General features: G+C 34.7%; 1 protein-coding gene and 1 pseudogene across 1 annotated transcript; one reads left to right on the top strand and one right to left on the bottom strand.

Annotated features, from left to right (window-relative positions):
- The first annotated feature begins 3,000 nt into the window (after positions 1 to 3,000).
- On the top strand, positions 3,001 to 4,482 carry LOC137708058 (F-box/kelch-repeat protein At3g06240-like). Its single transcript, XM_088689479.1, has one exon. It carries the CDS (start codon positions 3,153 to 3,155, stop codon positions 4,326 to 4,328), a length of 1,176 nt encoding a protein of 391 aa, XP_088545605.1. The 5' UTR covers positions 3,001 to 3,152; the 3' UTR covers positions 4,329 to 4,482.
- A 7,321-nt stretch (positions 4,483 to 11,803) lies between these two features.
- LOC148689733 (F-box/kelch-repeat protein At3g06240-like) lies at positions 11,804 to 14,399 on the bottom strand (annotated as a pseudogene).
- Between the last annotated feature and the right edge of the window lie 6,130 nt (positions 14,400 to 20,529).

Below are 20,529 nucleotides of genomic sequence, written 5' to 3' on the forward strand. Positions count from 1 at the left end.
TTTACATACTATCTTCATTTTATTTCAATTCTTCACATTCTATTCTCTTACCTCTTCCAATAATCTTTCCTTCAATTTTTTAAATAATTTTCAAATGACCACTTTTGCAATGAAAGGTAAGGGCTTGGATCCGAAAAGAAGATGAAGCTCTTTGCAGGGCTTATAGATGGGTCTCGAAATATAGTGTGAGGCGAAGTTCTCAAACAAGTGAAGGTGTTTGGACTCGTACATCCAAAAAGTACTATGATTTTTTTGAAGGCATCACTCCACCGAATTCCCAAAACCACGAGAGTTGTTATTCAAGATGGAAAAAGCATCTTCATCCAAGTTTGAATAAAAGGCATCAAGCAGTGTTAAAGGCCAAAAGCAGACATGAAAATGGAGCCAATTACTACGACAAATTAAGTGTTTTCACAAGCTATTTTAAATATTTAATTATATTACATTTAATTTTATAAATTAATTTCCTTTAATTTTTGTAATTATATTTTCTAGGTATGCCAGGCGGAGGAATTGTATATGGAGGACAACTCGAAACCCTTTAATCATCATGGTTGTTGGGAAATTTGTAAAGGGTGGGTGTTATTTGAAGATCCACCTCAGGAAAGAGTTGGTCCTACACTAGTGTTCGGAAATGCATCCTTAAATGCAGTTGGGGATGAACATGGACACCAACCATTCAAGAAATAAGGGTAGATAATCCGTCTTCGGGTGAAAAGGGCAAGGCAAAGTTGTAGTTTTTAAATTTAAGTTGTTGTAGTCTTTAAATTTAAATAATAATTATGCTTGGCCTGTGGCCCTTTGGCCCCCTCGGTTGCAGATGGTTTTTTGTCATAGGGCTATGTTTGGCCTATAGCCCTTTGGCCCCTTAGTTGGAGATGGTAAGAAATATGGCTAGCACTATTCATTAAAATATTAATTTCTTGGAGGGTTATAGGGTTAAAAAAGCCCTCTGGCATTCCTTCAGTTGGAGATGGCCTTAGGCTCTGTTAGTGCAAAATTGGCAATTCTTGACAAAATGCCTGAGTCTGTAATAGCTTAGATTCGTTACATATTTTCAATTGTAATTGTTTAAGTCTAAGGATGTCTCTCACACATTCGATGCAAAGATGTTACGTAAACAAGGTACTTATTCAGGTACGTTTGCATGCGTGCATTCAACTACATTCACCTGTTATCTCATGATATTGTAGTTGGAATAGGACTCTTGACCATTGTGTGTTTTATCTCTTTTAAATGACTTATCCTTTCTATATTAATTATTAAAACACACTTTCAAAATAATCTGATTGCATTGAGACTAATCTGATTGCATTGGGACTTATCTGATTGCATGTTGGTGGGAGTCATCTGATTACATGGATTACGTTCTTATCGGTTTGCATCGTGCGGTGCTTTGAGTCTTTATAAGAGATGTCAGAGTCTTGTAGAATAAAACTGTGATTTTGTTTAGGCATGCCACTATTGGCCAAGACCGACATATTGTTCTTTTTTTTTAGAGTTGTTTAGCATGCCATTTGCCTATGCCGTAAGGAATTGGACTTCTTCCTAAAAGATTGTTATTCGGGAGGGGTTAAATCCATACTTAGGTTCTTTTATATGCCTTGAAGACAAAGAGTTTATAATTTTCTTGTGTTAAATACCAAAGAAAAAGCTGATCAAAAAGAGATTTTGAACAAGTGAACAACCTTTGAGTAAGGGGGAATCCAGGAAAGTAAAGCAAAATGAATAAAGAGAGGGATATATCAGCAGATATTCAAAAAACATTAATAATGAAGCGAAACATAAAGACAATAGCATAAAAGTGAGTAACAATTACGAGCCATCGATCAAGTTTTTTACCTAGTCGGGCAAGTTCTTACTATTGTGGGCAATGTACTAACAAAGGGATTTTTTACAAAGAAAATCAATATTGCAAAAGGAAAGTAGCAGAACTATAATACAAGGGAATTTTTAAAAGTAAGCTGCAAAGCTTGAAAGAAGTCTTGATTTGAGTTGAGCGTCTCTTTATCTAATCCCTCCACGGCCTATTATAGAAGACTTCTTTCTTCAAACTTAAGTCCTTGTAACTCGGCTCATTCCCTTTCCTCCAAGTTGTGATGTGATGTCTGTCAAAGGAATCCCCTGCCTTATTTGATGCTTTATTTTGGGATGCCTTTGAAATTTTTTTTATCTTGGGGGTATTTTTGTCCAAATATTTTTGTTAAATCTTGGTAACACCGAAATCACTATTTACTTTTCCATTGGCTTTATATATAATAGATATAATATAATATAAGATATATATATATATATATATATATATGTATTAATTAGTTGTGAGATTTTCTATTTGAGCACCATTTCTCATCTAAGTTCAGCGTACCACGTAAATTTAATTTAATTTCTTTTTAACTTTTATTTGTGTCAAAATACAAAAGAAAGTCTTATTGAGAACTAACATGTTGGTTTATATTGAATAATACAGAAAAGGCAAAAGGACGTTGGTCTATAATGAAGTTCAGAAACTTGGGGTGCGGAGGCTGCTTTAGGGTGTTTGTGGACGTGGTTTTGGTCTTTGAGGGTATTTTTGGAAGAAAAGTGGTGAACTTAGACAAGGTTTAAATTTTTTAATTTTAATGGAGTGTAGAAAAACATTGAGAGTAAACTTAGATGAAAATTGGTTATGTGACTGTATTTCTAACGAGAAAAATTGACTGGTGTATGAATATGCGATTTTCCTTTCTTAGTTAATTAAACTCGTGATGTTACACGCTGGTCCATATATGGTTATCATGTGAATTTTCCTTTCTTAGTAAAATTTGAATGTTTATTTTTATATCAATAAAAAAAAATAGTAAAATTTGAACATATGATCCTCCATGAAACTCGAAACTGACTGGATCGTCCCTGTTTGCTTTAGAAAACTCAAAAAAGCCAAGTTTGGACTGTCCTCGTTTTCATTGATAGCTATATATGTTGTAGTTGTGGAATTCCAATTTATTTAGTATTGCTAGATTTTGGAATCTTATGTGGTATTATGTTTCGTAATTGAACCTCGATCTACCAGGCCTTAGGGATTTGAAGTGTGGCTTAGTTTGTCTCTCCAACTGGTGGTGTTTTGTCCTGTGTATATATACATGTGAGAATTCATGTGATACAAAACTGCAAAAATGCTTGAAAGTGAAACTCCTGAAGAAAGGGTGGTCGAAATCTTGTCAAAGTTGCCAGCAAAGTCTCTAACGCGATTCAAATGCCTACGCAAGTCTTGGTGCACTCTCATCCATAGTCCGAGTTTTGTGGCCAAACACCTCAACAATTCTTTGGATAACAAACTCTCATCCTCCATTTGTATCCTCGTCAACCATTCTCAGCCTCACATTTTCCCAGACAAGAATTGGAAACAAGAAGTTTTCTGGTCCATGATTAATATTTCCATTGATAGTGATGAGCACAGCCTTCATTATGATGTTGTGGACCTAAATATACCGTTTCCATTGGAAGATCATGATTTTGTTCAGATTCACGGTTATTGCAATGGGATTGTATGTGTAATAGTAGCGAAAAAATTTCTTTTATGCAATCCTGCAACAGGGGAATTCATGCAACTTCCCGATTCATGCCTTCTTCTACCCCCTGCTGAAGGAAAATTCGAATTGGATACAACCTTTGAAGCATTGGGATTTGGCTATGATTGCAAAGGTAAAGAATACAAGGTCGTGCAAATTATAGAAAATTGTGAGTATTCAGATGACGAGCAAACATTTAATCATTGTACTACTCTTCCTCACACGGCCGAGGTATACACCACGGCTGCTAACTCTTGGAAAGAGATCAAGGTTGATATATCAAGTACAACCTATTCTTGGTCTTGTTCAGTGTACTTGAAGGGATTCTGTTATTGGTATGCAACGGATGACGACGAGGAATACGTACTTTCGTTTGATTTATGTGATGAGACATTTCATAGAATACAATTTCCTTCTAGGGGACAATCTGGTTTTACATTTTTTTATATTTTTCTTCGTAATGAATCCCTTACATCTTTTTGCTCTCGTTACGATCGAAGTGGGGATTCTCAATCATGTGAAATATGGGTAATGGACGGCTACGATGGAGTTAAGAGTTCATGGACAAAACTCCTAACCATTGGAGCCTTACAAGGCATTGAGAAGCCATTGACATTTTGGAAAAGTGACGAACTTCTTATGCTTGCTTCAGATGGAAGAGCCACCTCTTATAATTTTAATACCGGAAATCTGAAGTATGTTCATATTCCTCCTATTCTCAATAAGGTTGTAGATTTCCAAGCTCTAATTTATGTGGAAAGCATTATTCCACTCAAGTAAGTTGAGCGCAGAATTCCCTTTTCTCCTATTTAATTTGTATGCATAATATAAAGGCTTGAGTTTGCGTCTTTTAATTTAATTGCTCTGTGGCCTTTGTTCTATGTTGGCTTATCAAAGGCTGCCTTTAATTATCTTATTAATTTATTTATTTATTTCAGAATTCCCTTCTTAAAAACCTAATATGTTTTTACTCATTTAACATAATCAAGTGTAACCTTCTAGCGTAGAAGTGCAAACATTTATAAATAAAATTCGGGATGCTAAACAAATTCAGGCAACAAAGAAATATTAATAGCCTTTTAGCACCTAACCGTAGATCGTAAAATACAAAACAGGTATAGTATGCAAAAAATGCGTACGTGTATTATTTGACAACTTTAACAAAACTTTAGTTTGAATATTTCGGCCACTTTTTTTAATTTTAATAATTATTTATTTAAACTAATAAATTATTTTAGGGTGAATTATATTTTACCTTCTTAAATTTGTGATCATTTGCAATCTTATACAATATTTTTAAAACATTTCAATTTCATACATTATTTATTATTTTATTTTAATTTTATATAACCATTAATTAATCCGTCTGATTAGCCGTTAAATAATAAAATGATAAGTAGAGAGCTCACACTAATTTGGAATACAAATTTGTGCCACGTGCTTAATAATAATTTAAGAAAAAGAAAGAAAAAAAATCTGAAACAGAGATTGGGGATTGCAGCTGCTCCATCAACCGTTCTTCTCTAGTAACCAGCAAGGTTAACCAGTCTTCTTCTCCTTCGAGAATGGGAGGGTTTAAGTGTGGAATGGGTTGTCTGAGCTCTGGTTGTTCATTCGAGGGTTTCCCATCACATTCCCTCTTGGGAAAGGATCCTTTCCAGACCCAATCCCACCGGATCCTTCCTCTTTAAGGGCCGAGTCGGCGTCGTGGCTTCTCCGGAGTCGGCGTCGTGGTCTCCCGGAGCTAGTTATCGACAACGTCGTAATAATCATCGACGACTCGTGGTTATGAAATTTCCCTAAAAACAAACAAAAATGGTGAAGAAGAAGACTCAGAATTGAAGAAGAAAGGATTATTGAAGAAGAATTGAAGGAGACAAGGAAGCAGAAGAAAAACTGCATAGAAAACAGAAGAACAAGGACGATCCGGAGGGATTGGGTGCACTTGGAATCTTTGTCGATGTGTTGCTGCACTTGGAATTTCTTGTCTATTGTGAAGTGATCAGGCACCAAAAAGTTTAAAATGTTTTCTTCAATATTTTCTCAATCCTTTGGTGTGATGGGAGAAGTCCAAGTCAAAGAGAAATTCACTGCAAGAAAATTCAAAACAAAAACAATCAGTGCAATTCATTTTCCTATAACAGTATAACTTGATAAGAATGTGAATTCAACTATCAATCTACACAACCAACAAGCTAGAAATTCAATATCTTTGCTACGAGGAATGGATTTTCAAGACGGGGAAATAAGTTTGAATGGGAGAAGAGAACAGTTGGTGCGTTTCTGGACAGACGAAGAAATTAAGGATTTGATATGGAAATGAGGACGAGGATATGAAAAGTATTTAAGAAGATATTTCGCCCTAGAATATGGATCGATTCCCCTTGAGAGTAGCGAACCCGCGGTTAAACATCAATAAAGAGTATCAGAGATAATTTCTTGTTTTTTGTGCACACACAACAAATGCAAAACTTCACCATTATGCACGCCTGAATCCGAAACGACTCTACTGAGAATTGGATAACTTCTTGAAGATAGAAGACTAAAAGTACGTATTTTAACTTTAACAACAGGTCCTAAATTTTACGATTTTATAAATTTTAAATGAGTAAAGTGACGAAAATACCCCAGAGGTAAGGTTATTGATTTCCGTTGACCGTCATATCATAACACGTATGAACCATTCTCTTATCATATTGTCCAAGCACTTAATGGTACGAACGCGTAGGCGCAAGTGAAATCAAAATCGGAGCTATGATGGAGATTTGGGAACTACGAATTCAAAAAATACTTTCGTAAAAATTACTATTCTATATTTTATTTTATATTTTTCAAAATTATTATATTATTATAATATTATTATAATATTATTTTAATAATTTTAATGAGGATAGTTTTATTATTTTATTAGTTTTTCTCGTGGGACCCACACTCACACCAAACTCTCCTCTCCCTCTTTTCTACGTGGTGCTTTCTTTCCCCATTTCTAGGACTCCCTCCCTCGTCTTTTTTGTCTCTCTCCTCCCAGTTCTCTCTCACTCAAACTCTCCCAAACTCTTTCAGCTATCTCTCTTTCTCCTTCTTTACAAACAGACACGCCACACCACCACCACCATTCGTCGTTCCGACGGTCACCCCCTTCACAGACTCTCTCCCCGACGATCGATGACTGACTCACGAACCCAGACCAGGCCGAGAAACCCCTTGCTTTCCCTCTCTCCCTCGCTGCTCAATACCATCACTATGCAAAACCGAATCCGGTGAGTTCTCGCCGTCTTCGGCAAAGGTAAGTCCTAAAACCTACCTTAAAATTTGTAGATCGTTCCTAGGAGTACGTTTGGGTTGTTTTTGAGACATTTTGGTGTTGTTTGGATGTAGAGACCTCTCGGGGAAAACGTCTCCAGTTTTCTGACCATACTCCGGCACTTTGCAGGCCATTTTCAACAATTTTCAGTCACGACCCAACCCCTGGATTGGTACATTTCGATTCCTTAACTCCTGAGCTTTACTTTGGCTTTTGAAATTTTGAATTTGGTTTAGAAATGAAATTGTTATAGCCCTCTAAAGTTTTCCAGCTATCTTCAATGCGATTATGGTGTTCTCCTTTGCAAAAGTCGGCCGACCAGACACCAAAAAAAAAAATTAAAGATTCAGAAACCTGAATCCGGCCCGGTCCATTTCCTAAATGGATTTGGAATATTCCTTGTGTTGACTTTTACGAAATTTTCTGGAAAACCTTCCTAGGCTAATTTGGGTGCTCCGAATCTGTTTTGACATCCGTTTAGTGAAATTCCGAAGTTTTAACGTAGTTGACCACCGGGACGGCTCGATTGACTTTTTGGGGGTGAACGTTGACTTTTTTGTTGACATTGACATTTTACAAAATTTGCCCGGACCCCTCTTAGCGTATTTTGATGCTCTGATTCTAAATTCGCACTCCGTTTCCCCAAATTTAGTTGTTTTAGTTGAGTTTTATTAACAGGCCCCAATGTTATGCTTACGTGCGATTATTATCGATGGCTCCAGCTTTCCTAGTTCGAACAACTACGACCTCGCAAGTATCTGTAAATAGGTCTTTTCTTTTATGTAGTGTGTGTATATATATATATATTTGTTAGTTTTCATTTAAATATTTCATAAAGGATTTTGCTACGATACGCCTAGATTAGCTTAACGTTTATAAGATTTAGCTCATTGATAGAAATTATGAAATTATGCTATGTCTTACAAGATGCACAGGTAGGCATATTATTATTGATACCTTAATTATATTATGGTGACGTGAATTAGCGATTTACTGTTGTATAATTCTATTTACGTTATCTGCTCATTATGTACTATACTAGTGTTAGTATTCGCCCAGGCCAGGACCAGTCTTTCTCGTGTATGTTCATATCGCACCATACGCTCACTTTGGATCCATTGTAGGTGCCAGTCCTATCCTAGATTGCTATAGGCAATTAGGACTTGTATGTGATGCGTATAGCGTCAGTCTTCACATGATTATAGCACTAAAGCGTAAATCATTATTACACCTAGTCCTGTTCATGTCGAAATACATCTACATGAACTCGTGTGTCAGCATATGCTGATGAGTACTCGATTTGATATGTTTATTTTTGCGAGATATTGTGATTACTAGAAATTATGTGCCTATTTATGAATTTTGTGACATATTGAATTATTGAGATATTGTAGGCTATGTTAAGTATTTTCATACTATACATAGTATGTATATTTTGAAAATTATACTTGTTTTACGACGAAGGGTTATAATGTTTTCAAAAAGATTTGGGTAAAATACAAAAAACTACCTCATCTATTGGTGTCATGACACTTTCATACCTCATCTTTTAAAATTGACAATGTCATACCTCATCTTTAGAATTTGGTCCAATGTTATACTTTCCGTTACTTGGCCGTTTACTTTTCAGTTAAATGCTGACGTTGCTTGATTCGGGACCCACTTTCTATTAAAAAATTAATAAAATATTATTAAAAACTAAAAAAATTTATTTAATATTTTTTAAATATTAAAGAAAAGTAAAAAAAATAAAAAAAATAAAAATAAAAAATAAAAAAAAACCCCTCAGTAATCCCCCCCCTAGCAGAAGAAGAGGAAGAGGAAGAAGAAGGAGGAGGAAGAGGAAAGAAGAAGAAGAAGAAGAAGGAGGTCACGAAGGTTTCCCGATTCCACCTCAATGGGATCTGAGTTTTTTTTTTTTCCTTCCTCCTTCTTTTGTAGGTTCACGTTTTTATTTTATTTTTCTTCTTCTTCCTCCTCCTCCTTCCTCCTTCTTCTTTTGCAGATTTGGGTTTTTTTTTCCTTTTATTCTTCTTCTTATTCTTCCTCCTCCTTTTTCCTCCTTCCTCCTTCTTCTTCTTCCTCCTTCTTCTTCTTCTTCTTCTTCCTCCTCTTCCTTTTTTTCTGGGTTGCAAGAAGGGGACTGGAAGGGAGAAGAAGATGAAGATGGGGGAGAAGAAAGAGAAGAAGGGGGTACGAACAGAAGGTTTTTTTTTTTTTAACTTTTCTTTATTATTTTAATATTTAAAAATTATTAAATGAATTTTTTTAGTTTTTAATAATATTTATTATTTTTTTAATAGAAAGTGGTACTTGGATCAAGCCACGTCAGCATTTAACTTAAAAGTAAATGGCCAAGTAACGGAAGGTATAACATTGGACCAAATTCTAAAGATGAGGTATGACATTATCAATTTTAAAAGATGAGGTATGAAAGTGTCGTGACATCAATAATTGAGATAGTTTTTTATACTTTACCCAAAAGATTTTTATAAAACTTTATTTTTAGGTCTACTCACCCTTGTTTTTTGCCCATTCAGGATTTAGTGGCAGTGTTTTTGTCAACGAGGATTTTTGGCAAACACTGATATCGGAGACTACTTCTGATGGTATAATTCTCAATCTACTATAATGTACTTTACTTATGCTCTAACATCACATGTGAAATGGGTTCATTCTCGCTCACTAGTGCACTCTTATACTTAGGCACTTTTAGGTTTAAATTTACTCATATTTTTCACATCACTACACTTTATGGCTTCGTGACCCTCCTGGTGTCGATCAACATAGCCCGATTCGGAGCCTAAGTGGGCATTCTGGGTTGGGGTATGTCACTAGCTTACTCTCAAAGGCATGGTCTTTGGATAACTATCCATCCTTAAGGGGAACAAGTTTCCTTTTGAATGCATAGTTAGGGGCAATTGTGGGACCATGATTTTCCAAAGCTAGAGTAAGGCTGATCTGAATACAGTTACCTTAGAAGTCCGATCATAGACTCGCCAATTTCGAGTAGAGCCGGATTAAGCGAAGTAGTAGTGTCACCATCACCCTAATCTGGGGTAATAGACGAAGTATGAGCGACTCCATTGGATGACCATGCTTGTGTCACAAGACACGTGATTTGATATGGACATGAACTCAATCTGATCCTTATAAGTTCCACATGGTATGAATACATCATTCTAGGGTTCGTCTCTGGTAACGCAATCTCAATATTGTAATTCTCTTACCCACTGTTTAAGTCTAAAACTGCGTACTATCTTGACCGTCGGATAGCCTTTGGTTGGTCTTTGAGGGTATTTTTAGAAGAAAAGTTGTGAACTTAGAAAAGGTTTCAATTTTAAACTTTTAATGGAGTGTACATAAAAATTAGGGTAAACTTAGGTGAAAAGTGGTTATGGGATTTTATTTTTAATGAAAAATTTGACTTGATTAACTAAAACTCGTGTATGAATATGTGAATTTTCTTTTCTTAGTTAATTAAAATCAAGTGATGTTACACGCGGGCCCCATATAAGGATATCATGTGTTTTCTCTCTTGTATAAAATTAGCCACAACGCTTTTGAAATTCATAAGGCTTGTTGGCCAAATGATATTGAGAATGACATAACTCATCACTTTAATTACTAATAATAAAAATCGATAAAAGTGGCCTTGAGTTTGACTGCTGTAAATCATTTTAGTCATTCCATGAAAAATTCATCAATATCCTCATCAAATGGAGTGGTTGGTTTGACAAAAATACCCTTAAAATGGTGGTCACGTAGTCATTCACGTGACAATTTAACGAAGATATCGATAGATTTTTTGCGAATGAACCAAAATGATTTATGGTGGAAAAACTAAGGGACAAGTTTTATCGATTTTCATTATTAGTGATCAAAGTGAGGAGTTATGTCAATCTCATAAATAATTTTTGGCTAAAATGACAATTATAACTATTGCTATTTGTAACAACAATTTCTTATGAAGGCTTTAGGGTTGAGTTTTAATCTAAAAATCAATTAGATATAGGAGAATTAGTCCATTGCTAAACACTTCATGTGGGTCATTTCTTCGTATTCTCACATCTTAGTGCAGTAATACTAGATGGTGGATACACTCATTATTTTCCTTAATAATTTTAAAATTATGAAATCATAAAATGCGTGTCACTTCTTGCTGCTCAAGATGATGCTTTTCATCAAATCTAACTTCTTATAACTTTTTTTGTTTTATTGATGAGAGGTTATGGGCATAATTAGTAAATTCACATATTATACACGTATTTACATATTTTGAAAAAATACTTCCATTTTCTACACACGTTTTAATAGTTTGTCAAATTGCACCTTTTTTTTTAAATTCAAACATACAATACACGTTTTATACATGTAAATATGTATTTTTCATGTTTAATACCCGTTATTGTCACACATTTTTTGATAATACATATAATTCACGTAGTCAACACTATTTTTAACTTCAAATAATTCATTAATTATTTTAAATAAATAAATATTAAAATTAAAAAAGTGGCCGAATTTTTCAAAGTAAAGTTTTAGCTAAGTTGTTGAATAATACACGTACGTATCTTTCACATACTATACCCATTCCCTATTTTACAAGCTAAAATTAGGGGCTAAATGGCTATAAATATTCTGCGTAAATTTTTTTAGAATCCCGAATTTTGCTTATAAATGTCTGCACTTCTAGCTGGAAGGTTTAACTTTATTATGTTAAATGAGTAAAAAAAAAATATGAATTGTTATTATTAATTAACTCTAAAGAAAATAGTTATCATACACTTCCAAATAGAATAACATTACAAAATGTGAAGAGCACAAAAACTAAAGGCAGCCCATGATAAGCAACCATAAGGCTACAAAGCAATTAAATTAAAAGATGCAAAGGCGAGCCTTATAACATGAATACAAATTAATTAGGAGGAAATGGAACTTTGCACTCAACTCATTTGAGTGAAACAATACTTTTCACATAAATAAGAGATTGGAAATCTACAACCCTATCGGAAATGGAACTATGAAGATATTTGAGATTTCCAGTACTAGAATTATAAGAGGTGGCTCTTCCATCGGAGGCAAGCATAAGAAGCTCGTCACTTTTCCAAAATGTTAATGGCTTCCCAATGTCTTGTAAGGGTCCAATGATTAGTAGTTTTGTCCATGAACTCTTAACTTCACCATAGTCGTGCATTACCCATATTTCACATGATTTAGACTCCTCACTTCGATCATATTGAGAGCAAAACGAAGCAAGGGATTCATTACGAAGAAAATAAAACTTAAAACCGGATTCTCTTCTAGAAGGCAATTGTTTTCTATGAAATATCTCGTCACCTAAAGAAAATGAAGGTGTGTATTCCTCGCCATCTGTTGTGATGAGTCAAAATAATATTATATATTTTACCCTATTCTTAGTATAATTTGGTAATTATTTTGGTAGAATTTTGATACTTTGCTTTATATTTTCAACATAGGACATTCAACTTCCTCTAGAGAAAAATGTAACCAAACGGATGAATTTTGGAGTGATTCAAATAGGAGGACGTTCGTGTGTTCCTTAGCTTGCTCATATCAAAGTTTCTTAATTTTCTACCAAGCGGTTATTTTCTGGTGATTAATTAAAGAAGCAGTGCGCATTGCTAAAATGTGATTTTTTGGGCTTTGATGCACTTTTTGGAGCCCAAGATAACCTCGTTTGGGTCCAAAACGTGGCTATGCAGAATTTTGGACGAATTTAACAAGTCAATTTAGGATTATTTTTCCTATTTTATTTCAAATTATTTGGTTTCCTAGTTTGATTGTAAGAGGTTTTACTTGGAGGATTTTATTTAGAGTAGTATAAATAAGCCTTTTTGGCCGGCCCTACGGTTTTCTCGAACACAACATTGGAGAGAAGAATTTGGCTAAAGCTTAGAGATCTTCAGACTTTATTCTACAAGGTGTTTTCAATCTTTTTCTAGTTTAATACAATTATGTTGATTTTAATTATGAGTATGAGTAACTAATTTTCTTTTGCTAGAGCAATGCATGAGCCTTTGCATGAATATTTAGTTTTTATTTAATTGCTTATGATATTATACATGCTTACTTTGAATTATTAATCATTGTGTTTAAACTATCTTTGTGTCTTAATGATTCGCGACCATTAGGATGTTTAGATAAGTAATTGGATGCAAATCGATCGGAATAACACCGGGGAATTGAGTATTGCTTCCTGTGATTAATAGTTGTAATTTTACCTATGATGAATACCACGTCTTAGGGGTTGCATGGTTTTTCAAAGGGTTTTCACAAAACATAATGTGTCATACATATTTATATTTGATCTAAATACCACATACGGATTACATGTTTGATATACGTTCTAACTTGAATACCACGAGTAGAATATGCATTAGGAAACCTAACCTTCAAAGTTGCATGGGTAATTCATAAGTAATTAGTAAATCTACGTAAGATTGTTAAGGGGATGACGAAACCCTACTGCTTTTCCAAATTTGTTTCTCAAAACCTTTTCTCTTTGATTTGTTTCCCTTTTAATTAGTTATTAGTTGCTTTTCCTAAATTACTTTTATTAAAATTCGTTTTTATTATTATTAAAGTCAAAGTTGACTTTTTCCAATCTTTGTTTGCAAATAATTAACTAGGATTAGGGTTTTTCATAAATTGTTTTAACTAATCCATGTGGAAAACAACATTGCTTGAGCCGTTTATACTACAACAACCTTGTTCTGTTACAAGTATTTTTAAGTGCTTTTATTCCTACTTTTGCAGGTGGTAAAAATCCTATGATGTTCCATACCAATAACAAAATCCCTTCAAGTACACTTGACAACAGGAATAGGTTTTAGTTGATATATTAATCTTGATCTCTCTCAAAGAGTTAGCAGCCATGGTGTATACCCCAGCCGCGTGAGGAAGAGGAAGACGATGATAATATGTTGCTCATCATCTGAATACTCAGAATTTTCTATAATTTGCACAACCTTGTATTCTTTAGATTTGCAATCATATCCAAATCCAAATGCTCGAAAGATCGTTTCCAATTCGAATTTTCCATTGGGACGGGAAGGTAGAAGAAGGCATGAAACGGGAAGTTGCATGAATTCCCTCGTTGCAGGATTGCTTAAAAGAATATTTTTACCTGCTGTTACACAAACAATCCCATTGCAATGGCCGAGAATCAGTACGTAATCATGATCTTCCAAAGGAAATGGTATATTTCGGTCTTCAACATCATAATGAAGGTTCTGCTCATCACTATCAATAGAAAGATTAATCATGGACCAGAAAACTTCTTGTTTCCAACTGTTGTCTGGGAAAACATGAGCCTAAGAACGGTTCAGAAGGATGCAAGTGGAGGATGAGAATTTGTTGTCCACAGAATTGCTGAGGTGCTTGGCCACAAAACTTGGACTATTCATGAGAGTGCACTAAGACTTGCGTATGCATTTGAATCGTATCAGAGATTTGGGCGACAACTTGGCCATGATTTCGACCACCCTATCTTCAGGAATTTCACTTTCATGCACCTGAGACATTTTGGTAGTTTTGTTCCGCATGAATTCTTCACACGATATACACATAGGAAAGAACACCACAAGTTTGAGAGACAAACTAAATCAAACTCCTAGTCTTTAAGGCCTTGTAGGTCAAGGTTCAATTACTAAACATATTACTACTAAGACTAAACAGCTTGCATGACGATATTTTGCGCGACGAACAATATTTCATCTCGCATGACGTACTTGAGCGACAAAAAATACATTTCGTCGCGTAAAATAATAGAAATGATAGGAGAAAAAAAAATCGTGACGAACAGTTTCGTCGTGCAAGAACACTTAGCGTGGCGAATAATTGTTGATGTCGTGTAAGGTCAGCAAGAAAACGCGGGGTAATTTTGTTTGGCGCAAAAAACTTGAGCGATGAAAAGGGCGTTTGCGCGACCAATAATTCGTCGCGCAAGTTCCTGTCAGTTTTGACCATTTATTGCAAGTGAATCCGAGGAATTAATACCGCATTTAATCCGAGGAATTAATACCGTATTTGATGGATAATGCGTTGGAGGGAGGTTACAATCGATGGCGTTATGAAGTTTTGCATAATGGACCAGGATCATCCAAATAGGAGTTTTAAATTTATGTTTTGTATGACAATATTTAAATTTAAGGTGTTTTTTTTATAAGTTATGTATTCGGACTTAATTATGTTTCAATTATGTATTTGGACTTAATTAGGTTTCAATTCCTGTTGGGTTTTTTTATTGGAACCTAATGTAAACACCCGATTCTCGGTTTATATGTGTTTACAATCTTCAATGAATATCGTACTTATGCTGAAAATAATTGTATGGATTAAGTCATTAATTATACATAGAATAAATATTTAAGGCATTAATTATTTATAGAATAATATTTCAGGTATTAATTATTTATTCTAAAAATAATTAATATTTTATTCGTCACACAATATATTGAGCGATGCTAACTTCCTTGCGTGAGACATCTTTGCGCAATGAATCTATGTATTTGTCGTGCAAAGCACGGTCAGTTTGTGTTCAAACCTTCTAATTAATTGCACATTGATGACGCATTTTGTGTGACAAACTTGAAATTTGTGCGACGAATATGTTCATTGCGCAAAGGTGTCCTAGTGCTATATAAACACAGTTTCTGACACACCCCGACCCGATATGTCCACTAGGATTCCGAATCGAGCTGTGCTGGCCAACACCTGGAAGGTGATGAATTCATAAATTGTAGTGATGATAGTAATAGATAAATGCAAACAAATAAAAACCAACCTAAGCAAAATTTGAAAAAAACTGATGCAAAATTTGACATGCTATTACAAAGAATTCCAGATTCACAGGTTGTTATACAAACAGCCCAAAGCAGTTGCTTGCAGCATTTGCAGCATGACGACTCATGATTTTATGAGTTGCCCACATAAAGATGCTTATCCAGAGTTTACAGCGGAGCAGGTGAATGCATTTAATAATTTCCAGTGTCCAAGAAATGACACGTATTCAAATTTCTACAACCTGGGTTGGAGAGATCATCCTAATTTAAAGTGGGATAGATCAGCATGCTAAACCACAATTTCAACAGCAGGTACAATAACCTGGTGCACTCGGGTTGCTTGGGAGATTGCAATTGAAAAATTAGCAAATACTAACACAAGATTTGAACAAAATAGTCAAGAAATTCAAAATATGCATGCAACAATGAAAAATTTGGAACAACAAATTGGGCAGATTACGTTGCAGTGTTCAGAAAAAGCACCGGGTAAATTTTCCAGCCAAAATGAACTGAATCCAAGGGGAGGTGCTGATTGTAAGGCAGTTAGAGATTTATGTTATGTGAAAAGTTATGACAACATAGATGAAAATTGTGCTGGATATTCGTGGGCAATGTGACAGCCACAAACAAATTTTGGAATTTTTGCAAAATTTGATATTTTTTCAGATTTGGCAATTTTTGCAGATTCTATGCAGCCACTACACATATTCGAAAATACTGCAGTGTCTGCCATAGAAATTGTAGTATGTGTTTTTATGCCTCCACTACCTTATTCCAAAAGGTTGAAGCCTAAAGCTAAAGATCAACAGTTGACAGATTTCATGAAGACATTGGCTAAAATTCAAATTAATCTACCGTTAATTGATGCAATTAAGAACATACCATCTAATGCCAAGTTTTTTAAGGACGTTTGCACTAAGAAAAAGAAGCTTGTGGATTTTCCAAAAAAATGATTTTAACGAAAAAATGCAGTGTAGTTTTATTACACAAATTGCCTCCAAAGAAACAAGATTCAGGGAGTTTTACAATTTCACGCACAATTGGAAATTCAAATTTTAAATGTGCTTTAATTGATTTAGGTGCTAGTATTAATTTAATGCTTTATTTTTGTTTTTCAGAGACTAGGACAAGGAGAAATCAAGCCTACATCAATTATTTTGCAATTAGCGGACCGTTCAGATGCATATCCTAGGGGAATTATTGAAGACCTCATTATCAAAGTGGATAATCTTTATCTTTCTGCAGATTTTGTGGTGTTGGATATGGATGAAGATATGCAAACACCAATTATTTTGGGGCATCCTTTCATGGCAACAGCTTGAACTTTAATTGACGTAGAGGCTGGAACACTTACACTTAGAGTGCAAGATTAGTCCGTTGTTTTCAGTCTATTTGAAGTAACTAAAAAGCCAGCTGATATGCAAGATTGTATGTGCGTTGATGTGTTGGACAACTTAGTGCATGCTGAAATTATGCCCCGTTTAACAGCTGATCCATTGTTAAACATGTTGCACGGGTTTGAAAATAAAGAAATTGAAGATGAAGAAGCTTTTGAGTATGTTTCAGCTTTGGCCCCTTTTCATCACCCACATTGGAAGCACGTTTTTAAGAGTTTTAGGGGACCGAAAAAACCGTTGCAGCCTTCTAAAATACATCCACCTCAATTGATGTTAAAAGTGATCCCAAAACACTTGAAATACGTTATTTCGGTGCAAATTCTTCGCTACCAGTTATTATTGCTGCTGATTTATCACCCATAGAAGAAGAAAAGTTGCTACACATTTTAAGGAGTTATCAAGATGCAATTGATTGGACTATAGCAGACATCAAAGGTCAGCCATTCAATTTGCATGCACATAATTTTGATGGAAGATGGAGTAAAGCCCTCCATTGATGCTCAATGTCGTTGAATCCAATTATGAAAGAAGTTGTTCGTAATGAAGCTACGAAGATTTTGGATGCTAGATTGATGTACCCAATTTCAGATAGTAAGCGGGTTAGTCTAACTCAAGTGGTTCTCAAGCATTCTGAAATTATGATAGGAGCATATTTATGCGACTTTGTTAGCTTGTTTCTTTGCATTTAGTGAGTTAGTTTCTATTTATTATAGTGATTTAAGCTATTTTCGTGTGTTTATAGGTCCAATTGACAAATATGACAATAAATGGCTAAATGGAGCAATTTAGAGCAGTTTTGAACTTGGATTGGATAGCATGTGTATGGAGCATAATGGATGGACGATTTTGGTGACAAATGATGCTAAAAATGTGCTACAAATCTAGAAGAATTAAATTAAAACATTAAAACACATTTGTCGTTTGAGTACTACATATACACTAAAAAATAAGAGCCTAATAAAAAAACATCCATACAGTACTAATCTATTACAAAATATTAAATGTGCAGGATGTGCAAAATGAAAGAGTTTTTGTTTTCAAGCTTGTGAAGCCTTTCTCAAAAGTTTAAACCTTGCCAATGGAACTCAAAGCTTGCATCAAAGCGCAATTTTCATCGATCATCATGAGGAAATTGTATTGGAATTTTGGCTTGATCTATTGCCTTCAAGAGTTATGTTGATAATATTTTCAGTAAGGTTTTCCACGTTAGAACTCTCTTCCGTATAAGCTAAGTATAGAAAAATCAAACATTAAAAACCATTCAAATTATGAGAAGTTTACCAGAATAATTATGAAAAGAAATAAAACAATAGTACTATACCATATAAAAATATATTACCTCATTTTCCAAATAGCCAATCTCATATGCACAACAAAGCTTGAACTGTTTCTAATAACAATAAACTATGATATTGATAACATATCCCCAATATATATAATATATAACTTCCCCAGTCCCTTGATAACATATCCCCAATATATATATATATATATATATATATATATATATATATATATATATATGTGACATTAAGTAATGAATCTCACCTTACGGCTTACAATACGACTAAATGGCATGACATAATAAAGTTAATTTACATATCTACATCTATACTCCCAAATTCCAATGCTTGATTCTATTTCTACCTTGTCTTTTTGTGATTTTCAAGCTTGGTCAACCAACGCAAAGCACGCTTGCTCGATCGCTGGGTTTTTTTAATGTTTGTAAACATGCCCCAACCTAGAAACTCCAGAATCTCCAAAATCAGAAAACCCTAGAAACCCGAAACCCAGAAAATCCCCAGCCAGTAGTTTTAATTTTCACAAAAACCCCAAATCACTAATTTTTGAAAAAAAACACCTAATACCCAAAAATACAACATCCACACCTTTAGCGTGTGCTTGCCTGTGTGTGGTTTTCTTGTGGCTGCCATAGTCGAATTGAATGAAGGGAAAGGAAGAGAATGCGAGAGAGATGCAAATTAAAGAGACGGCGCAGGAGTAAGTCTGGACTGGAGAGATCAGAGTGAATGAGAGAGAAGAGACGAATAGCCTCCAACCTAATACACAATGGACGGCTGAGATTAAATCTCAGCCGATCCAATGGTGACCAATTTTTTAAATTTAATTTAATATATATATATATATAATTATAGTTTTTAGGGGTATAAAATTGTTAAATTAATATATATAATTATTATAGTATTTTTTTAAGGTTATAAAATTATAAAATTAATATTTTGTTTATCGTGTATCGTGTTACTCACTTGTATACCCGAACCAACCCGTTATTTTAACTAGTGCTTATCGGGTTGCCCGATAAGAACCCGATTCGTTATTGTGTCGACCCGAACACCTGTTAATTTCGTGTCAGGTTATCGGATCGTGTCAGGAATTGTCAGGCCTAGTTTAGGGTATTAATTTCATGGGACCATTCCCGGTGTCCCATGGCAATCGATATAATTTGGTGGCTGTAGGGTATGTTTCTAAATGGGTCGAGGCAATTGCAGCACCAACTAATCAAGGATCAGTTGTTCTAAAATTCCTCCAGGGGACAAATTTTCCACGGTTTGGAACATCGCATGTAATTTTAAGTGATGGGGGAAGCACTTTCTGAACAAGTCATTTGCCATATTGCTGGCAAAGTATGGGATCACCCATCGTGCTGCTACCCCTTATCATCCGCAGACATCAGGGCAGGTTACAATTACCAGATTCACATTTTTATAGCGTTATTCTTTCCACGTTATTACTTATATGCAGTTTGGGGGTTTTCTCAAAGATAATACATGCATTCCATATCCATTCACAAAAGTTTACAGATACAGCAAAATCCCAGCATTGATGAGTGTATACCTTTCAAATCTGAAGATGTGTCAGTTGATAATTTGTTTGCCTTTGGATCTGTAACTTCAACATTTCCTACTCGGATATATCCTAGATTCGAGTGTCCTGTACAAATAACACATCATTATGACTCTACGCAGGGGTAATGAAGCAACTTTATCACATATTGCGGTTCCACACGGGCGAAGAAAAGATTTTATTGTTAGAAATGTGCCCTAAGGCTAATCAAATGGTGATACTTTACAGATATTTTACATGTTAAACTAATATAGTTTAATAATATAAAGAGCAAACATTATTGTTTAAAGTCGTCTCATATAAATGTTATATGCTTAAACAATAAGTCTAAGGAATATATAATTGGATGAATATGATCTAAATAAGTTAGATTCATGAGACCATTCTCTTTCGTATACATACCCTAAAAGTTCATGATAATAGGATTGTCAAATGGGCATGGACAGTCCGTTAAGATCAGTACGTGCTATGTCTTCTCTTAGGGAGAGTGACTAGTCTCGAGTCATTGGTGTGACTGATACCAAGACAAGCATGCAGATGCTCAATAGACAATGAGTCCACTGAACATGATCAACAAAGAGTTCTCATACTCATGTCACATGAGAACT

This window comes from Pyrus communis, chromosome 17, assembly GCF_041283825.1.
Source record: "Pyrus communis isolate YQ-2024b chromosome 17, ASM4128382v1, whole genome shotgun sequence".
Lineage (NCBI taxonomy): Eukaryota > Viridiplantae > Streptophyta > Magnoliopsida > Rosales > Rosaceae > Pyrus > Pyrus communis.